Source organism: Papio anubis, chromosome 11 (genome assembly GCF_008728515.1).
Source record: "Papio anubis isolate 15944 chromosome 11, Panubis1.0, whole genome shotgun sequence".
NCBI classification, from domain to species: Eukaryota; Metazoa; Chordata; class Mammalia; order Primates; family Cercopithecidae; genus Papio; species Papio anubis.
Window position 1 is genome coordinate 107610149 of NC_044986.1, and position 20143 is coordinate 107630291.

Consider the following 20143-nt stretch of genomic DNA (forward strand, 5'->3'; position numbering starts at 1 on the left):
ATGTCTCTAGAAATAAATGTTAAATCTCTATTTAAACATGTAAGTTGAATGTATCAGATGACTTATATAAACACACCAAAATAAGATTGATTGACATCATGCAGGCCAATGTATCTCCAGCAAGCAGTACACTGTTGTTCAAAATAAAGTAATGGAAAATGTACTTCTTGTGCCATGGGAGATCTTGTGAGATTTCAAATATAAGGTGACTCTCTCTTTTCTGAAGAATAATCCTGAGGGGAAAAAAGCCTCATCTTATATTCAGGCATATGTGGCAATCTTTGGCAAATTTTTATTTCTGAACATTTATTTTTGCATATTCTCTAAGTGCATATGGAAAAAATAAACATGATTTATTTTTGTTCAGTTGTATAAGCTCATTTGGCTTTGGCATCTACATGGAATGGGAACCCAGTAACATTTTGTAGGTACAAAAACCTCTGATTATTTTTTCAGGTGCTTTTGAGTTAAAAAAATAAATAAACAAATATGCTTTGCAAGCAACAGTACTTCTGACTATAAAGTCACATGTAAGTCAAATGAAAGTAATCCACACATACCTTCTCAAGGGCCAATTTTTACCTGCAAGTCCTATTCTAATTTTGATCTATTGATGGAGGACAGGGAAGAGAAATGTGGCAATGATTAATAGAAAAGAAGTAGCATTGTTCTGATTGATTAGATTTTTGTTTTCGCTATTGTTCTCTGCTTTGTTCTCCATGAATAGATTATCCGATAAGGCTCAAGTTTATACTTTCTTGCCAAAATTGCTGGGTTAGCAAAGTATACTTGAAATGGCCTCTAGGATTTTGTTCAAAGTTGAAATGAAACAAAAGTTTCTAAACTTCTCTACCAAAGAGGGGAAGAACTCTTACTGGCAAACTCATCATTAATGACCATACATTTTAAATTAATTAATTCACTATTTGTGAGTCATTGCACCCAGCTTAAGATTTTCAAGGTAATAGCTAACAACTTTTATCTTTTAAAACATTCCTCATAGAAGGTGGAAAAGTCATTTTCATTCCAAAATTCTCCTTTTGTTAAACTTATCAATTCTCTAAAAATGATCTAAGCACTTTATAGTACTTAAAGTTATCATACTTTCAAGAGTTCATTTATGCAAAACCACTAGTGTTCTGGGCTCACAGATGCTCTGAGCCCTCCAAAGAGGATCAGAATTGGTCAGGCTCCATGTAGATCTCAATAATTTTGATAAGTGATTGCACATATAGGTGCACACAGAAACAAAGTTTCAGGATAAACAAACCTACTAAAAATTTTGGGTTGGTTGGGGGACAGGTGGAGTGCCTCATGCTTGTATTCCTAGCACTTTGGGAGGCCGAGGTGGGTGCATCCCTTGAGTCTAGGAGTTTGAAACCAGCCTGGGCAACATGGCAAAACCCCATCCCTACAAAAAAAATACAAAAATTGTCTGGATGTGGGAGTGTGTACCTGTAGTCTCAGCTACTTGGGAAGCTGAGGAGGTGGGATCGCTTGAGCCTGGAAGGTTGAGGCTGTAGTGAGCTGTGATCACCCCACTGCACCCCAGCCTGAGTGACAGAATGAGACTCTATCTCAAAAAAGACATGCAGGGGAAAGCAGTCAAAGATTTATTTGATAGTTATTTCATGATCTTATTACTATCAAAGATGTGATAGTAATCACTATCACTAAGAAGTGATCATTGGAAAGGAGTAGGGAGTTTCAGGAAAAGTGAAGACCCTACTCTCAGAAATTTTTCTGTTCACATAGATGCCACCTATTGTCAACTCAGGTGGATTTTCACAGTTTTTAATGAAATATGTTGGAGTGTCTATTGCCAATTTGGCACTATGCCTCCACCTGCCTCATACTCTCCCATCTATCAAACGGCATGAATTCCTAGGGATGATATTTTCAGAGTCTCTGCCAACGGGGTTCCAGGTTGGACTCCTTGCAATGAGAAGCACTTGTGTGACATGCAGAAGGCAGGGGAGAAGCCAGATTATTGCTCCACCATCAGCAGAATGCATCTACGTGGGCTCCAGCAGACCAGAGACTCCAGTTCCATTAGGCCAGCAGTTCTCAAAGTGTGGCTCAGGAACCCCTAGAAGCTCTAGAGTCCTTTTAGGGATTCCACAAGGTTAAAACTATTTTCTTAATGGCACTAAGACATTATTTGCCTTTTAATACTCTCGTTCTCTCATGACGGTAGAGTGGAATTTTTCAAACACTACGTGACCTCTGATGATGTTATCACTCTGATGGCTAGGGGAGTGCCTGCTTGTATATGCTTGTGATTTAAATTTTTCTGTTTTAATTTCTAATGCAAAAAATACCAATAGGTATAACCTATATAAGCAAAAGCTCTCTGAGGTGTTCAATAAATTTTTAAGGGCCAGGCACAATGGTTCATGCCTGTAATCTAGCACTTTGGGAGGCCAAGGTGGGTGGATTGTTTGAGCCCAGAAGTTTGAGACCAGCCTGGGCAACCTAGCAAGACCCTGTCTCTATAAAAAACATAATAATCATCATATTAATTTTTAAGAATGTAAAGTGGTCACAAGACTAAAACACTTGGGGAATGCTATTCCAGGTTATGTCCTGAAAATCACCCACCCAATGCTTTAGATAACTGCAATTATCAGCATTGATTTTTAGTAATTCTGGCAACTTCTTGATTCCCCAAAAGATACTGGCAACCCTAAGAACTGGCAGCTTTCTCTGACTTTATTCCTTCAGTCCTTTCAGATTTTGTACATTCCTAATTCCCTGTGTTAAATCACTTTATCCCTGAAATATTTGAAATGGTTTCTGTCTTCCTGAATAAACCATGAATAGAGTTCAATGCAAAATACTATAAATTTGTTTTTAATATATCTTTAAAATCATACCATATGAGAAATCTCTTCCCCACTCCAATAATGAATTAGAAGATCCTATCTTCAAACCATTTTCTTTAAGTTTATGGCCAAAATTCTCAGTGTTCTATGTTTTAAAATGGTTTTTCTGTATAAAACATGCCATATGCTTTTCAGAGAAAGCTCAAAATTAACTGGTAAAGCTTTATGTACAATTCTACCGAAGCTCTTGCTGGAATGGATAGGAATACTGTAGCACAGTATGTTCTAACACAATTGTGTTCCAAGAAGTTCCAAGCTATTAAAACAATAACAACAACAACAACAACAACAAACATCTGATTTAAGACAATAGTTTTGATGGTAGAAAAAAGGATTAGGGGATAGACAGTTTCAAATTTGCCATAACACATTTACTCTTCCCTATAAGTATTTACATAATTCTTAAAATTATTTTTGTAATGTAGCTACAAGTTACAGATTGGACTCCTTGTTCCACTCTTTCCTCCTTCTCAACACTGTACTTGACTAGCTTAAGAAAAAAATTATAGTTATAAACCCTAAATATCGCTCACAGACCCATCGTTTCATCACATCTAGTATTTGCATGAGAAAGGGCTTTTCTTTACCAAGACTAGCTATCACCAGCACAGACAGATTCTTATACCTTCTTAACACTCTATAATAAACCAAAGCAACTCATACAAAGCTTCTGAGTTGCAGAAACATCAGCTATTTTTCCTAAGTGCTTGGTCTTGGATCACAACAGCACTACAATCAACAGAGGTCTGTGCAGGGCAGAACTGGATGCTTAATCCATCACCTGGTCTCCACTAAAATTGAATTACAAGAAATGCTGTAAAGTAGCCTGGCTTTATAGAAGACAAACTGGTTCTTTGTGGTCGCTGATACAGTTATATTAAACTGCTTGCCATTTCTAAAACCAATCTTGCTCTTTCTCCTGCTCTTGGGAATATGCTGGTCCCCTTGTATGAAATATTCTATCTTGATCATCTTGCTGTATCTACCTGCATGCGGCATTGGCATACTGCCTTGTACCTAATAAGATCTCAAATAAATATATATCAATATATGCATGTACATATATTTATTTTAATGAATAGTGTTATCTAAACAGTCACTTTCTAATAAGGCAAAAAACTGTAAGCACAGAGACAGGAAGCCCGAAGGGAAGCAATATTTGGGCAATCATAAAAGATAGCTGACACCAGTCATCTCTCTCTTTCATCTCAAAGGTGTTAAAATATTTATTTTGGCCATATTTCCTGTTGCTTTGAAATACACCACCAATGAATTTCTTTTTACCAGAGTTTTTTTTTGTTTTTTGTTGTTGTTGTTGTTGTTGTTTTTTGAGACAAGGCTGACTCTGTCACTCTGGGTAGAGTACAATGGCACAGTCTTGGCTCATTGCAACCTCTGCCTCCTGGCTCAATCCATCCTCCCACCTCAGCCTCCCAAGTAGCTAGGACTACAGGTATACCCCATCATGCTGGGCTAATTTTTGTAATTTTTTTGTAGAGACAGGGTTTTACCATTTTACCCAGGCTGGTCTAGAACTCCTAAGCTCAAGCAATCTGCCCGCCTCTGGCCTCCCAAAGTGCTGGGAATACAGGTGGAAGTCCCTGGATCTGGCCTGGAATGTTTTTGAAAATGTATTTTTCTATTTTTGTTTTTAACAGTAGTATTAAGGTATAGGAACAGCGACACACACACACACACACACACACACACATCCATCCCTCCACAGAGTGCAATTTGTGTTAAGTTTTAACTTATATGATTACCTGTAAAACCATTACTACAACCGAGATAATGCGCAGATCAGGATATCAGAAGGGGCAGGAGGGAAGGATTATCAAGGAGTGTGGAGAAGCTTTTGGGTGACAGATTTGTTGTCACATTTAAAATTTTAAATCTTACTTCAAATAGAATATATGTGGTATTTGTTTAAACTGAGGCTAGTTACAAGTCAAGGGAAAAATCTTAGTGAGTAGCTTGACATTTTCGATAATTAAAACAGAGCTTTTTTTTCCCCTAAGACTTGGAATCACCATCTCTATTTCTAAAATTAATTGATATTTCTTTAAAAACATAAATAATAGTCTTGGGCTGGGTGCGGTGGCTCATGCCTGTAATCCCAGCACTTTGGGAGACCAAGGCAGGCAGATCACGAGGTCAGGAGTTCGAGACCAGCCTGGCCAATATGGTGAAACCCTGTCTCTACTAAAAATACAAAAATCAGCCGGGTGTGGCGGCATGTACCTGCAGTTCCAGCTACTCGGGAGGCTGAGGCAGAAAAATTGCTTGAACCCAGGAGGCAGAGGTTGCAGTGAGCCAAGACTGTGCCACTGCACTCCAGCCTGGGCAACAGAGCAAGACTCCATCTCAAAAAAAAAAAAAAAACAAAGAAATGAGATTCAATGGGGTCAACAAAGATATCTTTGGGGCTTATCCATTTTGTTTCTTGAGTTTTTTATCAAATGAGAAGACAGTAATTCCATCTCAATTAATTTCCTCGTTTTGGCTTTTTTAAGGAGAAAAATATTGTAATTTATATGTAAAGCTCTTAAAGGGAAGAAGCCTGATCAGCTCTTGATTTTTCATATCCTAGATTTTCAGAGGAAAAGCCTGTGTTTATGTTGACATTTTCACTAACTTTGCTGAAGTTCATTCTAGATATAAATCGAGTTCGTTTGTTCTCACAAGCAGTAACCATAGGAAAAGGCAATAGATTTTTAGACACTTATAAAAAGAGCTTGGGACCTACTTGAGGCATCAGTAGAAAAGCAGATTCATTCTGGACCCACATGCAAATGTGAATGGACGAAGAATCAATACTGTGTGGTTGTTTCAAGTCTTACAAAATCTTAGACAGGCCAGGAATGGTGGCTCACGCCTAAAATCCCAGCATTTTGGGAGGCTGTGGCAGGAGGATCTCTTGCCTAGGAGTTTGAGACGAAGCTGTGCAACACACCGAGACCCATCACTACAAAAACATTTAAAAATCAGCCAGACGGCCGGGCGCGGTGGTCCACGCCTGTAACCCCAGCACTTTGGGAGGCCAAGACATGAGGTCAGGAGATCGAGACCACCCTGGCTAACACGGTGAAATCCCATCTCTACTAAAAAATACAAAAAACTAGCCGGGCGGGGTGGCGGGCGCCTGTAGTCCCAGCTACTCGGGAGGCTGAGGCAGGAGAATGGCGTAAACTTGGGAGGCAGAGCTTGCAGTGAGCTGAGATCCAGCCACTGCACTTCATCCTGGGCGACAGAGCAAGACTCTGTCTCAAAAAAAAAAAAATAAATAAATAAAAATAAAAAATTAGCCAGACGCAGTAGTACACTGCTGTATCTCAGCTACCCAGAAGACTGAGGTGAGAGGATTGCTTGAACCCACGAGGCTGAGATTACAGTGAGCTACTCTGTGATCATGCCACTGCACTCCAAGCTGGATGACAGAGTGAGATCCTGTCTCCAGATTTAAAAAAATATATAAAATCTCACATAAAGGAGGCATCAAATAGAAATATAAATACAAAAGCATCTGACCAGACCCAAATATAAATGATAGAGATTATCTTCTTAATCCCTTTTGTTGACATTAACTGCAAATACAAAAATGGTTTCCATATGAATAAGTAGGAATCAAGTAATATGTACTTTTCACCTTTCCCTCAACACATTTACATGTTAGAATTATATGTACCCCTCTTAATAGTTTCTTGTTAGGAATGTATCAGAGCAACACAAATCACAGGACAGAAGGCTTCCTTCTACTCAGTCCTATGTTGAGACATTGAACTGTAATGAGATAACTTTACTACTGATTGACTGATGGATTGAGACAAGGTCTCACTCTGTTGCCCAGGCTGGAGTGCAGTGGCGCAATCACGGCTCACTGCTGCCTCAATTTCCTGGGCTCCAGGGATCCTCCCATCTCAGCCTCCCAAGTACTTGGGACTATAGGCCTCCAACACCACACCCAGATAATTAATTTCTTTTTTTTTTTTTTTGAGAGACAGGGTCTCCCTATGTTGTGCAGGTGGGAGATAACTTTAGAAGTTAACCTGCACCTTCAAAAGAAAAAAAAAAGAAAAAAAATCCTGATATGTAATTTTAACTAAAGGGGATAAAAATAAATGTCTTTTCTCTCCCTCCTCACTCCACATTTCATGGAAATATACAATGCAAACAATGCAAAAATAATGAGATGTGTCTAAACACACAAACCTGTGACTAGAGGTTCGAAGACAGGTTTGTGTGTTTAGATACGTCTCATTATTTTCTAGTAGCCTGGATGTCTGTTGACATTTGGCCTATTTTACTTATAAAACACAGTTTCTTCTTCCCTAGTATTTTAGGTAATATGTCCCTTTTTATTTATTTTTTTTTTGCATTTTCTTGATTTTCTGCTTAAGCAAGTAAATAATTGTAAAATAAATAGAAGATTATACCAAAATTTACATAAAATAATGTGGTGTAAAACCTCATTAATGTATCTGCGAATTCTGGCAATGGAGCTAAGTTGACTTTTTTTTTTTTTTTTGAGACAGGATCTTGCTGTGTCATCCACAGTGGAGTGCAGTGGCATGATTACAGCTCATTGCAGCCTTGAACTCCTGGGCTCAAGTGATCCTCCCACCCCAGCCTCCTGAGTGTCTGGGACTACAGGTGTACAACATCATGCTTGGCTAATTTTTTTTTTTTTTTTTTGGTAGAGATGGAGTCTTGCTATGTTGCCCAGGCTGGTCTTGAATTCCTGGGCATAAGTGACCCCTCGCCTTGGCCTCCCAAAATGCCAGGATTACAGGCATGAGTCACCATGCCTGGCCTAACTTGACATTTTGAACAAACATTCCACCGAAGAATACCTAACAATGCTGGAATACTTCATTTACTTTTCAATTTTTAAGAGCTAATGGTTGAGGATTTTCCAGGGTTGACGAAATACTCAAATCCTCATATTCAGGAGGCACAATGAATCCAAAGCAGGAAAAAGTGAAACATAAACCTGTACCTTGATGGATTACAGTGAGATGACACCACACCAAAGACAGAAGACTTGAAAGAGTTAGAAAGAGAGACTGCATACGAAGAACTGACGTGGTTATAATGAGAGTTGACTCCTCAACAGTCAGAAGCCAACTGTCAATCAAATACCATCTTTCAAGTTCTAGGAAAAAGTATAAACCTACAATCATTTTCAAGCAAAACTATCTTCTATAAATAAATTTCCTTCAGACACATAAAGAGACTTCATTGTCAAAAATTTTCTCATGAAAGAAACTTGTCAATGACAAGCTTCAAGAACAACAGTGATATCAAAAGGAATCTTTGATATGTGAAAGAAATGGTAAGAAAAGGGAGTAGTAATTTAGTGAATAAATGTAAACAAATACAGACTTATTTTTAAAAGATAAATGGTAAAAATATTTGGTGTGTAAGGTTAAGAAAATATAAAACCAAATTATTGGCAGAAATATAAATCAAGTAGGAGTTATCAGGCTTAAATGCTCCAAAGTCCTTAACTGGTTAACTTTAGATTTTAAGAATGCATGCTGAAATTTCTAAGGTATCCATTTAAACAACCCCAGAACTATAATGTATAACTTCCAAACTAATAAAGGGTAAAAATCTGATTAAAATAAATAAATAAAATCATTCCTGGATTTTTTTTTTTTTTTTGACAGTGTCTTTCTCTGTCACCCAGGCTGAAGTGCAATGGTGTCATCTGGGCTCGCTACAAACTCTGCCTCCTGGATTCATGCAATTCTCATACCTCAGTCTCCAGAGTAGTTGGGATTACAGGCGTGTGCCACCACGCCCGTCTAATTTTTCTATTTTTGTTGAGAAGGGGCTTCACCATGTTGGCCAAGCTGGTCTCAAACTCCTGGCCTCAAGTGATCCACCCACCTTGGCCTCCCAAAGTGCTGGGATTACAGGCGTGAGCCACTGTGCCCGGCCAGAAAATAATTCTTAAAGAAAGAAATGGAGAGCTGAGAGGTGATGAAGAAAAACTGCAGCATGCAAAAAGGACAAAATAAGTTTGTAGTGCAAACTAAGCGCAAATGTGTAATCACAACCAAAGTAAGATGAGTAAATGCTACATTTTAAAAAGATAAATATTGTCCCACTAAACTAAAAAAAAAAAAAAAAAAAAAAAAAGAGCTATCTCCCATTTGAAATCAACAAACCTGAAATCAGGGACAGAAACAACAGTAGGATCACCTACATACCTTTGGAAATTAGCACACTTATAAATAACTCACCATCCCAATAAAAAAACAAAATGAAAATAGAAAATACTTAGAACTGAATAATAATGAAATACTACATATGAACTTTTGTGAGATACAGAAAACCAGGTTCTCAAAAAGAAACGTAAATAGCTCGTGTGATTAACAAAAGAGACTTTGAGAAATAATGAGCTAAGTACCTGACTTAAATGAAAAAGAAATTAGAATCAAATTTAAAAAGAAGTTAATGAAATAGAAAATAGAATTATAAACTACATTTTATTCTCTGAAAATATTATTCAAAAATATCTAGTGAGATTTATCAAGTAAAAATTGAGAGAAGGAAAAGATGTAACTGTAGATACCGCATAGATTCCTAAGAAAATGAGATAATAAATTCATGCCTAAAATTCCGAAAATCTAGATGAAATAGAAAAAGAACTAGGAAGCTATAATGCCCAAACTGGCATGAGAAGAGAGTGAAAACCCTAAAGCGTTCTGTTAAACAATTTGAATCAATAGTTAAATCTTCCCAAAGTACAAAAAACGCAGCATGTTTAGGAATTTTCCCAATGAGTTATAGAAAATACTCATGGAATCCATAATCAGAACATAACAAACTCTTCCCGAGAAGAGAGATCAAAACAAAGAAACATACAAAAACTTCATGACAGTAGCTTCAGTGTCAAACAGCTTGATGAAAGGATAGGAAAGGAAAAGTAGAGGCCAGTTTCCTTCATGATCATACATACAGTAAGACCCCCACCGTCCTCTCAAAATCTTCAAGAGTCAAATCCAGTGACATGTTAAAAAAGGTGATGTTAAAAACATCATGAAAATGTTGTTTATCCAATTAAACAGTTCCATGTAGAAAATCTATTAATAGAATTTGCTGCAATAAGAAATTCAACAAAAAAAATCATATGATCATCTTTAAAGATGTAGAAAAGGGATGCGGGCAGATCACCTGAGGTCAGGAGTTTGAGACCAGCCTGAACAACCTAGAGAAACCCTGTCTCTGCTAAAAATACAAAATTAGCCGGGCATGGTGGCGCATGCCTGTAATCCCAGCTACTAGGGAGGCTGAGGCAGGAGAATCGCTTGAAGCTGGGAGGTGGAGGTTGCCGTGAGCCAAGATTGTGCCATTGCACTCCAGCCTGGGCAACAAGTGCAAAACTCGGTCTCAAAAAAAAGAAAAAAAAAGAGAAAAAAAAAAAGATGTAGAAAAGGAACATTTGATAAAATTCAGTATCAATTCATAATTTTTTTTAAAAAACCCAGCAAACTAGAAATAGAAGAAAATTTCCTTAACAGGATAAAGTACCTCTACAGAAAACCCAAATCAAATACATGCTTTTAAAGAGTATCACTAAGACAAGAATAACCTAATGTTGCAGTGAAGAGTCTAGCCAGTATAGTAAGATGAAAAATAATTGAAAAGTTAAAAGGATTGGAGTGGAAGAAACAGAATTTTATTTTTTAATTTATTTTTTATTTTTTTACAGACAGATTCTCACCATGTTGCCCAGGCTAGGCTTGAACTCCTGGCCTCAAGTGATACTCCCACCTTGGCCTCCAAAATTGCTAGAATTACAGGTGTGAGACACTGTACCCAACCAGAAACAGAATTTTCATTACTCACGTGCTATGACTGTCCTATCTATGTCTGATAGAAAACCCAAGAATCTACAGAAAATTCATAAGCATTTAATGAGTTTAGAAAGACAGATAAATACAAAGCTTTTCAGACAAAAACAGCTGAATTTCTCTATATTAGCCAACAGAAACTGTAACTTGAGAGGGAAAGAAAGGTAAGAGAGAGAGACTGTAGTAGCTAAGAAATTAAGATATCGAGAAACAAATCTAAAAAACATAACTATGACCTTTATAGAAAATATTCTAAGACATTCAAGAGCTAAATTAATGGAGAGATAGTTCCTACTTATGGATAAGATGACTCAATATTATAACAAAGGCATTTTCCTCCAAGGTGCTTTACAGACTTAAATGCAACCCCAAACAAACTGTCAGCGGGGTATGTTTGTTTTTTCTTTTTCTTTTTTTGTTGGACCTCATACATGGTATATACAATTTACATGGAAGAGAAAGGTCCAAGGATAGTCAGTTCAATCCGGAAGAATATGGTGGGTTGATATGTCCAAACTGTATCAATATTTATTTTAAAACTATAGAAATTTAGGTAGTATGGCATTGAAACAGGAATAGCAGCCCAGATACAGACCTACTTATATGTGGAAAATTGACTTATGACTAAGCAGGCATTTCAGACCAAGGGGAGATAACAAGTTATTCAAAAAATAGCTCTGGAACAAACAGGTATCCTACATGAAATCAGATTCCTACCTCACTCCATATACAAAAGCCAGTTCCAGAAAGATCTAGGAATTAAAGATGAAAGATGAAATTTTAAAACTATTAGAAATAAAGATAGAAGAACTCTTTCTGAGGCTAAGGTAGGAAAGAATTTCCTTTTTGCTTTTTGTTTTGTTTTGAGACATGGTCTTGCTCTGTTGTCTAGGCTGGAGTGCAGTGGCCTGGTGTCGGCTCACTGCAGCCTTGACTTCCTGGGCTCAAGCAACTCCCCCAACTCAGCCTCCCAAGTAGCTGGGACCACAGGTGTCTGTCACCATGGCCAGCTAATATTTCAATTATTTGTAGTAACAAAGTATTGCTACATTGTCCGGGCTCGTTTCAAATTCCTAGGCTCAAGCAGTCCTCCTGCCATGGCCTCCCAAAGCATTGGGATTACAGGAATGAGCACCACGCCTGGCCAGGAAAGAATTTCTTAAACAATAGCCCAAAAGCGCAAATAACGACCGAAAAGACAGATACATTGGACTTGATTGGTATTAAGAATGCTATATAAATATGAGAAGAGCAGCTACAAATGAAACCCTTTCAGCAATATGAATAACCAACAAAAATAATGACGTACAAAATATAGAAAGTCCTGTTGTACATTTGTAGAAAAATACAATTTAATAATTAAAAAATAGTCCAAAGCCATGCACTGTCATTTCACAGAAGAAAACAAAAGGTTAATATGTGAAAAGCATTCAGTGTAAGAAATGGTGAAATGAAAACTCTCCTACTGTGATAGTATGAGTGTAAATGAAGGCAACCACTTTAAAAACTGCCCAGTAAAGGTAAAGATACACATACTTTATCAACCCACAATTCCACTGCTAATTACTATATCCAAGAGAAACTCTTGCACACATGCGTCAGGAGACACGGATAAATGCTTCCAGAGTGGGATTATTTGCAGTACCTCAAATGCCCATGGACAGAGAACAGATAGACTGTGCCACATCCCCTGCTGGAAGACCACATATTGGTAAAGAGAAATTACGGTGACACAAATCAACAAGAATGAATTTTACACATTCAATGTTGAACCAAAAAAGCAGTCTCAAAAGAATACCTTGATTATTCTACTTAAATAATGGTTTGAACACAGAAAAACTAAGCAGTATGTCATGTAGAAAATAAATATAAGTGGTAAGACGTAATATAATGAACAGGAAGGGAGTGGGAGACACCACATTCAGCATAATGATAAACTCTGATAGAGGGGGTTGAGGTAGGAGGTGGGTCTCGGACACCCTACCAGATTGAGGACTAGTTAAAACAGGGCCCAGGTGAAAGCAGCTTTCAATCAGACACGCCCACCAGTGTGCCACGTCAATTTACCATTGCCATGGCAACACCCAGGCGTTACCACCCCTTTCCATGGCAATGACCCAATAATTACTACTTCTCCCTTAAAGATTTCTGCAGGAGCAGCCCTTTAATCTGCATGCAATTAAAAGTGGGTATAAATACGACTGCAAAACTCCCCTCAACTGTTACTCTCTGCCTACGGGGTAGCCTTGCTGTGCAGGGGCAGCAAAGGAGCTGTAACACTGCTTCTTCAGTAAAGCTGTTTTCCTCTCCCTCTGGCTTGTCCTTGAATTCTTTCCTGGGCAAATCCAAGAACTCAGTGGGCTAAGCTCCACTTTGGGGCATCTCTGCTCTGAATCAGGGTAGGTTGGGGAAGGATAACATGAGAGCCTTCAAAGCTATTAGTGACACTCTCTATCTGTAATTGTGGGGGTAGGTACATGAGTTTTTATTATTTCACTATAATAAATACACATATATTATTTAATTTTTCAAAAAAATTGAGAAGATGACATCCTACTTTCAATAAATTTTTATTATATAGGAATATATTTATAGTCAACACCTGCAGAAAAATGTTATTACATATTGATCTCCAATGATGGCAGATTTATTGGTAAATAAGAGAAAAAACTCTTTCCGGTAATCATGAGGTTATGTCATTGCATTATTTTCTTCAGCCGTATTCCCATATTACAAAAGCAAATGGAATAATCCAATAGTCTGCACATGGAGGGGAACATTAGACATTTTTATGTCTGATGCTTGAGTCCTTCATGTTACTGTATATTTCATATAAGTATAGTATAATATATCCCTATATATAACATATCCCTATATATATAGTATAATATATCCCTAATTATTTCCAAAATTGCAATAATCAAACTTCACATGGACCAAGAATTCAGGACATTTGCTTGTGGAATGCATATAATGTGCATTTTAATATACAGAGTTAATTTTACTTGAAAGATACCCCAGTGTATTTATAATTTCATCTTTATATAACAGAACAGCTTTGCGGGAACTGGGCTTCAACGGACCGTTGCTTATGGCAGGACACAGAAAGCCTTGGCAACTGCTAGTCAGGAACTTGGCTTCCTAGAGGGGGAGTTCTTTCTGCTGGCAGAGACCGCCTCCTACTATATCTTCCTCCAACCCATGCCTTGGTATCGTACTGCACTAACAGAAAGTTTTCTAAAAACATCTCTTCATGTTACCTCCACCCCAAACTATTTGATCATTACTTTTCACTAAAGAGTGTACTAAGGCAACCAAAAGTCAATTCTACGTATCACTCACTACACTGGGAATGGAGACATAATTGACAATCCTGATTCCCCACTGAGGTCACATGTAATTGTGAAAACAAGACATAACTTCATAAAACAGGTAAGATACAAGATAAAGATGGCAAAATATGATGATCTCCAAACATTTAGGATTCCATTCACACATTTCCTATCACTCAGATCATGTGATTCACTCAGTCCACACACATTTATTATGCCTCTACAAAGAAATTAAATTGTAAGTGTTGGCCAGGCGGGAAGGCTCATGCCTATAATCCCAGCACTTTGGGAAGCCAAGGTGGGTGGATCACCTGAGGTCAGGAGTTCGAGACCAGCCTGACCAACATGGTGAAACCCCATCTCTACTAAAAATACAAAATTAGCTGGGTGTGGTGTCGCATGCCTGTAATCCCAGCTGCTTGGGAGGCTGAAGCAGGGGAATCGCTTGAACGTGGGAGGTGGAGGTTGCAGTGAGCTGAGATCTTGCCATTGCACTCGTACTATAGCCTGGGCGACAAGAGTGAAATTCCGTCTTAAAAAAAATTTTTTTTAAGTGTCAACAGGCCACTCCTCAGTCCCAGTTACACCAAATTGTACATGTTTGGTGAGAGAAACAAATAACCCAATACGCTCTGAAACAGGCTGTAAGAGGAATGCACAAACAAGATATTTGGGGTGGGAAGTGATGAGTGAGGAGAGACGGAAAGTTGATGAGAAAGAGCAAGAGCATGCTAGAACAGAAAATGTATCCATGGAATCTTAAACCTTTCAGCAGGAAAGAGTCTTGCTGCTGCAAACGTTTCATATATCATTTATTTTCCTAAGAAGCCAGAAAGATGGCAAAAGGTTTCTTTTTAATCCAGGGAAAAAGGACAACTGGGCATCAGACAGCCTTACCCTTCTGTAATCTACAGGTAGAAGTCCCTCCAGAGAGCTACTGAGTGTTCTAGTTATCCGAATGGAATAGATCACCCAGGCAAGAATAAACAGAAATCAATATGGAGATTGTATCTGATAGACGTTAACACGAGATAAAGCAACTCAGAAAGTCACAGACTAGTAAACCAACCTAATGCAGGTGACCAAACCAAACCACAGAAAAGATTAGCTCCTACTATCTGCTAAACTTGAGACGATTCTTTTGGTTTTGTTCATGTTCGTCTAGACCATTACAAAATCTTAAAACAGAACGTCAAAATCGCTAATCACTGACAACTGTTTAAACTAGAACATGCTTAACAGCTATAGCACAAGAAAGTATTTAGAGTAGTGTATATTTGCCCAACCTCTGCTTCGACACTAGACTAAACACTATAGCTAAACCCAGAACTCTAAGAATTTATGTGGTAATCTTTGCAAGTATCTGAGAGCAAAGAAATACACCCCAACGTTCCATAGTTCTTCAAGCATCAGCCACTCTAAAAGGATAAAGGTTGGGCTTATTAACAAGAGATTCTTGTACTTTGTATACCCTTAGGGTATATGGGTTTGTTTCCGAGGTCTGTGGAGACCCTGGAAACATAAACCAAGCTGTTTATATAGAAGCTATTTTTTGGAGAGGGCTCACAGATTTTTATCATATATTCAAAAATATTCATGAGTCAGAAAAAAATAACCACTTAAAAAACCTTTTAAAAATACCATACTGAGCCAGGCGTGTTGGCTCAGGCCTGTAATCCCAGCATTTTGGGAGGCCGAGGCAGGCAGATCACCTGAGGTCGGGAGTTGGAGACCAGCCTGTCCAACATGGAGAAACCCCGTCTCTACTAAAAAATACAAAAAATTAGCTGGGCATGGTGGTGCATTCCTGTAATCCCAACTACTCGGGAGGCTGAGGCAGGAGAATCACTTGAAACTGGGAGACAGAGGTTGCGGTGGGCCGAGATTGCACCATTGTACTCCAGCCTGGGCAAGAAGAGTGAAATTTTGTCTCAAAAAAAACAAAAAAACAAAAAACAAACAAACAAACACATACTGGTAATACTACTATGAACATTTTTCAGCCAATGAAACAAATAAAATATGTGTATTTCAGAGAAATTAAAAGAAAAATTTCAAGGTTAAGATGATTAACTGTTTTTCTAACTCGAATTGATAGTTTTCTTGGACCAGAGTTAACAAGGGCAAATGGACCTTTACTAAGATCAAGATATTTTATATACATATGAATTTTTAGGGGAAAAATTCTTCAAATTCCTCTCTTAAAAAATACATTTCCTTGTTTTGTATTTTATCAAGTCATTCATCAAAAGTATAATATTAATAACAAATGGTTGATTGGTAAACTTTAATTTCTAGAATATTTAGGAAAAAAGTTAAAGTATTATTTTGAGGCATAAACACGACTATGGTTTAAATTAAAAAAAAAATTCTTTTCAGTTCTTCTTGTATTTCCTGGAACCCAAATTCCTATGGATAACGGTCAAACTCAAATGAATGTCTAACTAAATTCTAGACTGAAGATGGTCATATAAGTAGAGTAGAAACTTCAATTAGCAGACTGTGATGGCTAATTTTATGTGTCAACTTGATTGCACTACAGGGTGCAAAAATTTAAACGTATTTCTGGATATGTCTGTGAGGGTGTTTGGGGTGAGATGAGCATTTGAACTGGTGGATTTAGTAAGTTGAGTGCCTTCTCCAATGTGGATGAGCTTGATCCAATCTGCTGGGGGCTTGAATAGAATACAAGGTGGAAGAAGGAGGAATTCACCCGTTTTCTTGCTGCCTGCCTGCTTGTGCTGAGACATCTGTCAGTCTTTTTCCTGCTCTTGGAGTGGGAATTATACCATCAGCCTTCCTGGGTCCCCAAAAATACAGTTGGCAGATCAGATCGTGGAACTTTTTAGCTTCCATAATCATGTGCACCAATTCCTTATAATAAATCTCCATATACTTCTCTCTCTCTCTCTCTCTCTCTGTGTGTGTGTGTGTGTGTGTGTGTGTGTATCTCCTATTAGGTCTGCTTCTCTGGAGAACCCAGACTAATACACAGACTCCTACTTAAAGAATAGGTCTTGGTTTCATAACAAAAGATTAATGCTGGAGTATACATTCATCAGTGTATTAGGCTGAGACAAAACATTCAAGTTTTGGATATGTCCTTTGGTCAAAGGTATCCTAACCAGAGTGACTCCATCTTGAACAAAGGCCAGATAAGGCCAAACTGGCTGGGTTACATTACCAGGGGGTTGGGCACTCCTGGTCATAAGATACTTACAGTTGAGGGAACGAATTAATGATGCTAACTAAATAAAAACCTAGAACTTATAGAAATGTCCTGACATTTTAAGAACAAAAAGCAGTCTTAGTTTAATAGAAGTTTTGCTTTAAAGATAGTAGTACACTCCTAAACTCTTGCTGAAATAAATAGTAACATAGGAAAATAACAATACTAACAGCCTGTCACAGCTGATCACGAGCTTTTGTAATGAAGTTCACTATTCTTAACGTTAATAACCCATATAAGCCAGCATTCCATTTAAGGTAGGGACATTCCTCCTCTTGCTTTCTGAGGCTGCTCTACTCTGTAATAGAGCAATTGCTAATAAATTGTTTTAAATATATTCTGTGACTTTCCCTGAATTCTTTCCCATGTGAGATTCAAGAACCCGCTCTTGGGGTCTGGACAAGACCTCTTTTCCAGAGACACCTTTATCGGACTTTTGATCATTTGAATAAGAGGGTCCTGACTCAACTACCACCCCTGAAACTCCAACTCAGTAGGTGGACCATGTGGTAAAATGGACACTAGTTCATAACCTTAGTCCAATCATAGCTGCGTGACCTAGGGTTCTGTGTCACCTTCTCTCTCTCTCATTTTAAAGAGTTGAAGAGAATGGTCGTGTACATTATAATACAGTTACTATTTCATTTTCTATCTCTTAGCCTAACATACACCACAATGTCGGGGATCCATGCAAGTGTGCTGAATATACCACGTGGAGATTTTTACTTACTAAAGGATTTCTATACTCCATTTTGCGTATCCACTATGTGATCTATTGAGTCCTCAGACTACTTAAACTCATGGAATTAAGCACGTCACAGCATGCTCAGAGGAGAAGCAAGTAGTTCTTACCATCTAGTTCAACCATGGTAACTTTCCTTGTTCTGTCGTAGCCAAAGGGCTTTAGTTTGTCACAGCCAAAGATCTCCTTTAATTCTGCCTGGGGATGGGTGTCACTGGGTTGCCTCATAAAGGATCTTGTAACTTAACTCTCATCCGTAAGGAATGTAGGTTGACTCAAATGTAAGGTTACAACTGGTCCAATAAATATTTCATTCAGGGATGACTATAGTTTTCTAAGAAGACAAAGGGATAGTTGGTTGTTTAAAAATCCAGGGAATGAAACAAGAAAGCCAAAGACAAGATCAGAGTTTACATTTTACCTACTTCCTGTTGAATTCACTTCCTGTCCAGTCTAGGGAGGGCAGGATGAGACCATGATACTGGTCTCAAACATTCAAGAATTGACCCCCATTTTTTTTTTAAAGCAATGAGTGTGTTAAAAAAAACTTCAACCAAATTACATGTAAAGGAGTTTAACTGAGCAGTGAACAATTCGCAAATCGGGCAGCCGCCAGAATCAGCAGATTGAGACAGACTGCAGGGATGCCCTGTGGTCAGAACAAATTTACAGACCAAAAAAGAGAGGAGTGACATACAGAAATTCGCAGCGAGCTACAGAAATAGCTGGATTGGTTACATATTGGCATTTGTCTTATTTGAACACAGTTTGAACACTCAGCAATCTGAGTGGTTGAAGTGTGGCCGCTGGCAGTGGCCAAGACTCAGTTACTGTTACAGGCACATACTTCCAAGTTAGGTTTTCAATCTTATCTGCCTATTGAGCTAGGTTACAGTTCGTCCAAGAGGACTCAACTGTAGAAGTATGGAGTCCTTCTCAGGCCATATTTAGTTTGCTTTCACAGGTGTTAATCCTGCAAATATCAGTCAAAATAATTTTTAGCAGGAAATCAGAATAAACAACTGACAGCAGATTATGTGATTCATTTTCCTTTCTTACAAATAGGGTCTAGTAAGGTGGGCGAATCATGAGCTCATCCTGGCTAATATGCTGAAATCCAGTCTCTACTAAAAACATAAAAATTGCTGAGCGTAGTGGCGAGCACCTGTAGTCCCAGCTACTCAGGGAGGCTGAGGCAGGAGACTCGCCTGAACCTGGGAGGCGGAGGTTGCAGTGAGCCAAGATGGTGCCACCGCACTCCAGGCTAGAGACAGAGTGAAACTCCATCTCAAAAACAAACAAAAAACCACAACCTTGCACTCCTGCACTACAGCAGTCTCCTAATCTTCCTGTATAACTCGTCCTCATCTTTCTCTAGTCAATTGTTACATCTAACTTTATATTTTTGGCTGCTTTAATTTTTAGTTCATTTTTTTCCCCTTAGGAATAGGCAACACTTAATAAAATCTTTTTTTTTAAATCGTTTTATGGTAACTTCAATTTTCTTCCTTGCTCTATTTAAATTTTGTTTCTTCAGCATTCTTCAATCTGTTTCCTATATGTTTGATTATTTTTCCACTTCTCTAAAGGAAAAGGCATATTTGAATAGTTTTAAGTACGTTCCATTTGTATCTCCATTTAACCACGAAAAGGGTATACACAGACATCCTGGAAGGTCTTCCTTTAACAACATATTAAATTCAAGAATTTTTATCTCCACTTTGGGAGGCCGAGGCAGGTGGATCACCTGAGGTCAGGAGTTTGAAATCAGCCTGGCCAACATGGTGAAACCTGTCTCTACTAAAAATACAAAAATTAGCCAGGTGTGGTGGTGTGTGCCTGTAATCCCAGCTACTAGGGAGGCTGAGGCAGGAGAATTGCTTGAACCCAGGAGGCAGAGGATGCAGTGAGTCAAAATCGTGTGACTGCACTCCAGCCTGGGCAACAAGAGCGAAACTTCATCTCAAAATAATAATAATAATAATAATTTTTAGCTCAAGATTTTTGTTCAAATAACGTTGAAGTGTAAAAATGGACTTGTTTCACATCAGTGGTGTTATGACGATAAACTAAACTTTAACAAGCAGGACAAA

General features: G+C 38.2%; 1 protein-coding gene across 13 annotated transcripts in view; it reads right to left on the reverse strand.

Annotated features, from left to right (window-relative positions):
- The window catches only part of CACNB2 (calcium voltage-gated channel auxiliary subunit beta 2), a 401610-nt gene that overhangs the window by 102304 nt on the left and 279163 nt on the right, over positions 1 to 20143 (reverse strand). Inside the window, exon 1 of one of the 13 annotated variants that reach the window (XM_031652468.1) lies at positions 18161 to 19156. The exons of the other annotated variants lie outside the window; for them this stretch is intronic. Coding sequence (XP_031508328.1) covers positions 18161 to 18163 — 3 coding nt within the window. The 5' untranslated portion in view covers positions 18164 to 19156. Of the gene's footprint in view, positions 1 to 18160; positions 19157 to 20143 lie in introns of those variants that run through there. 13 annotated transcript variants of the gene reach the window in all.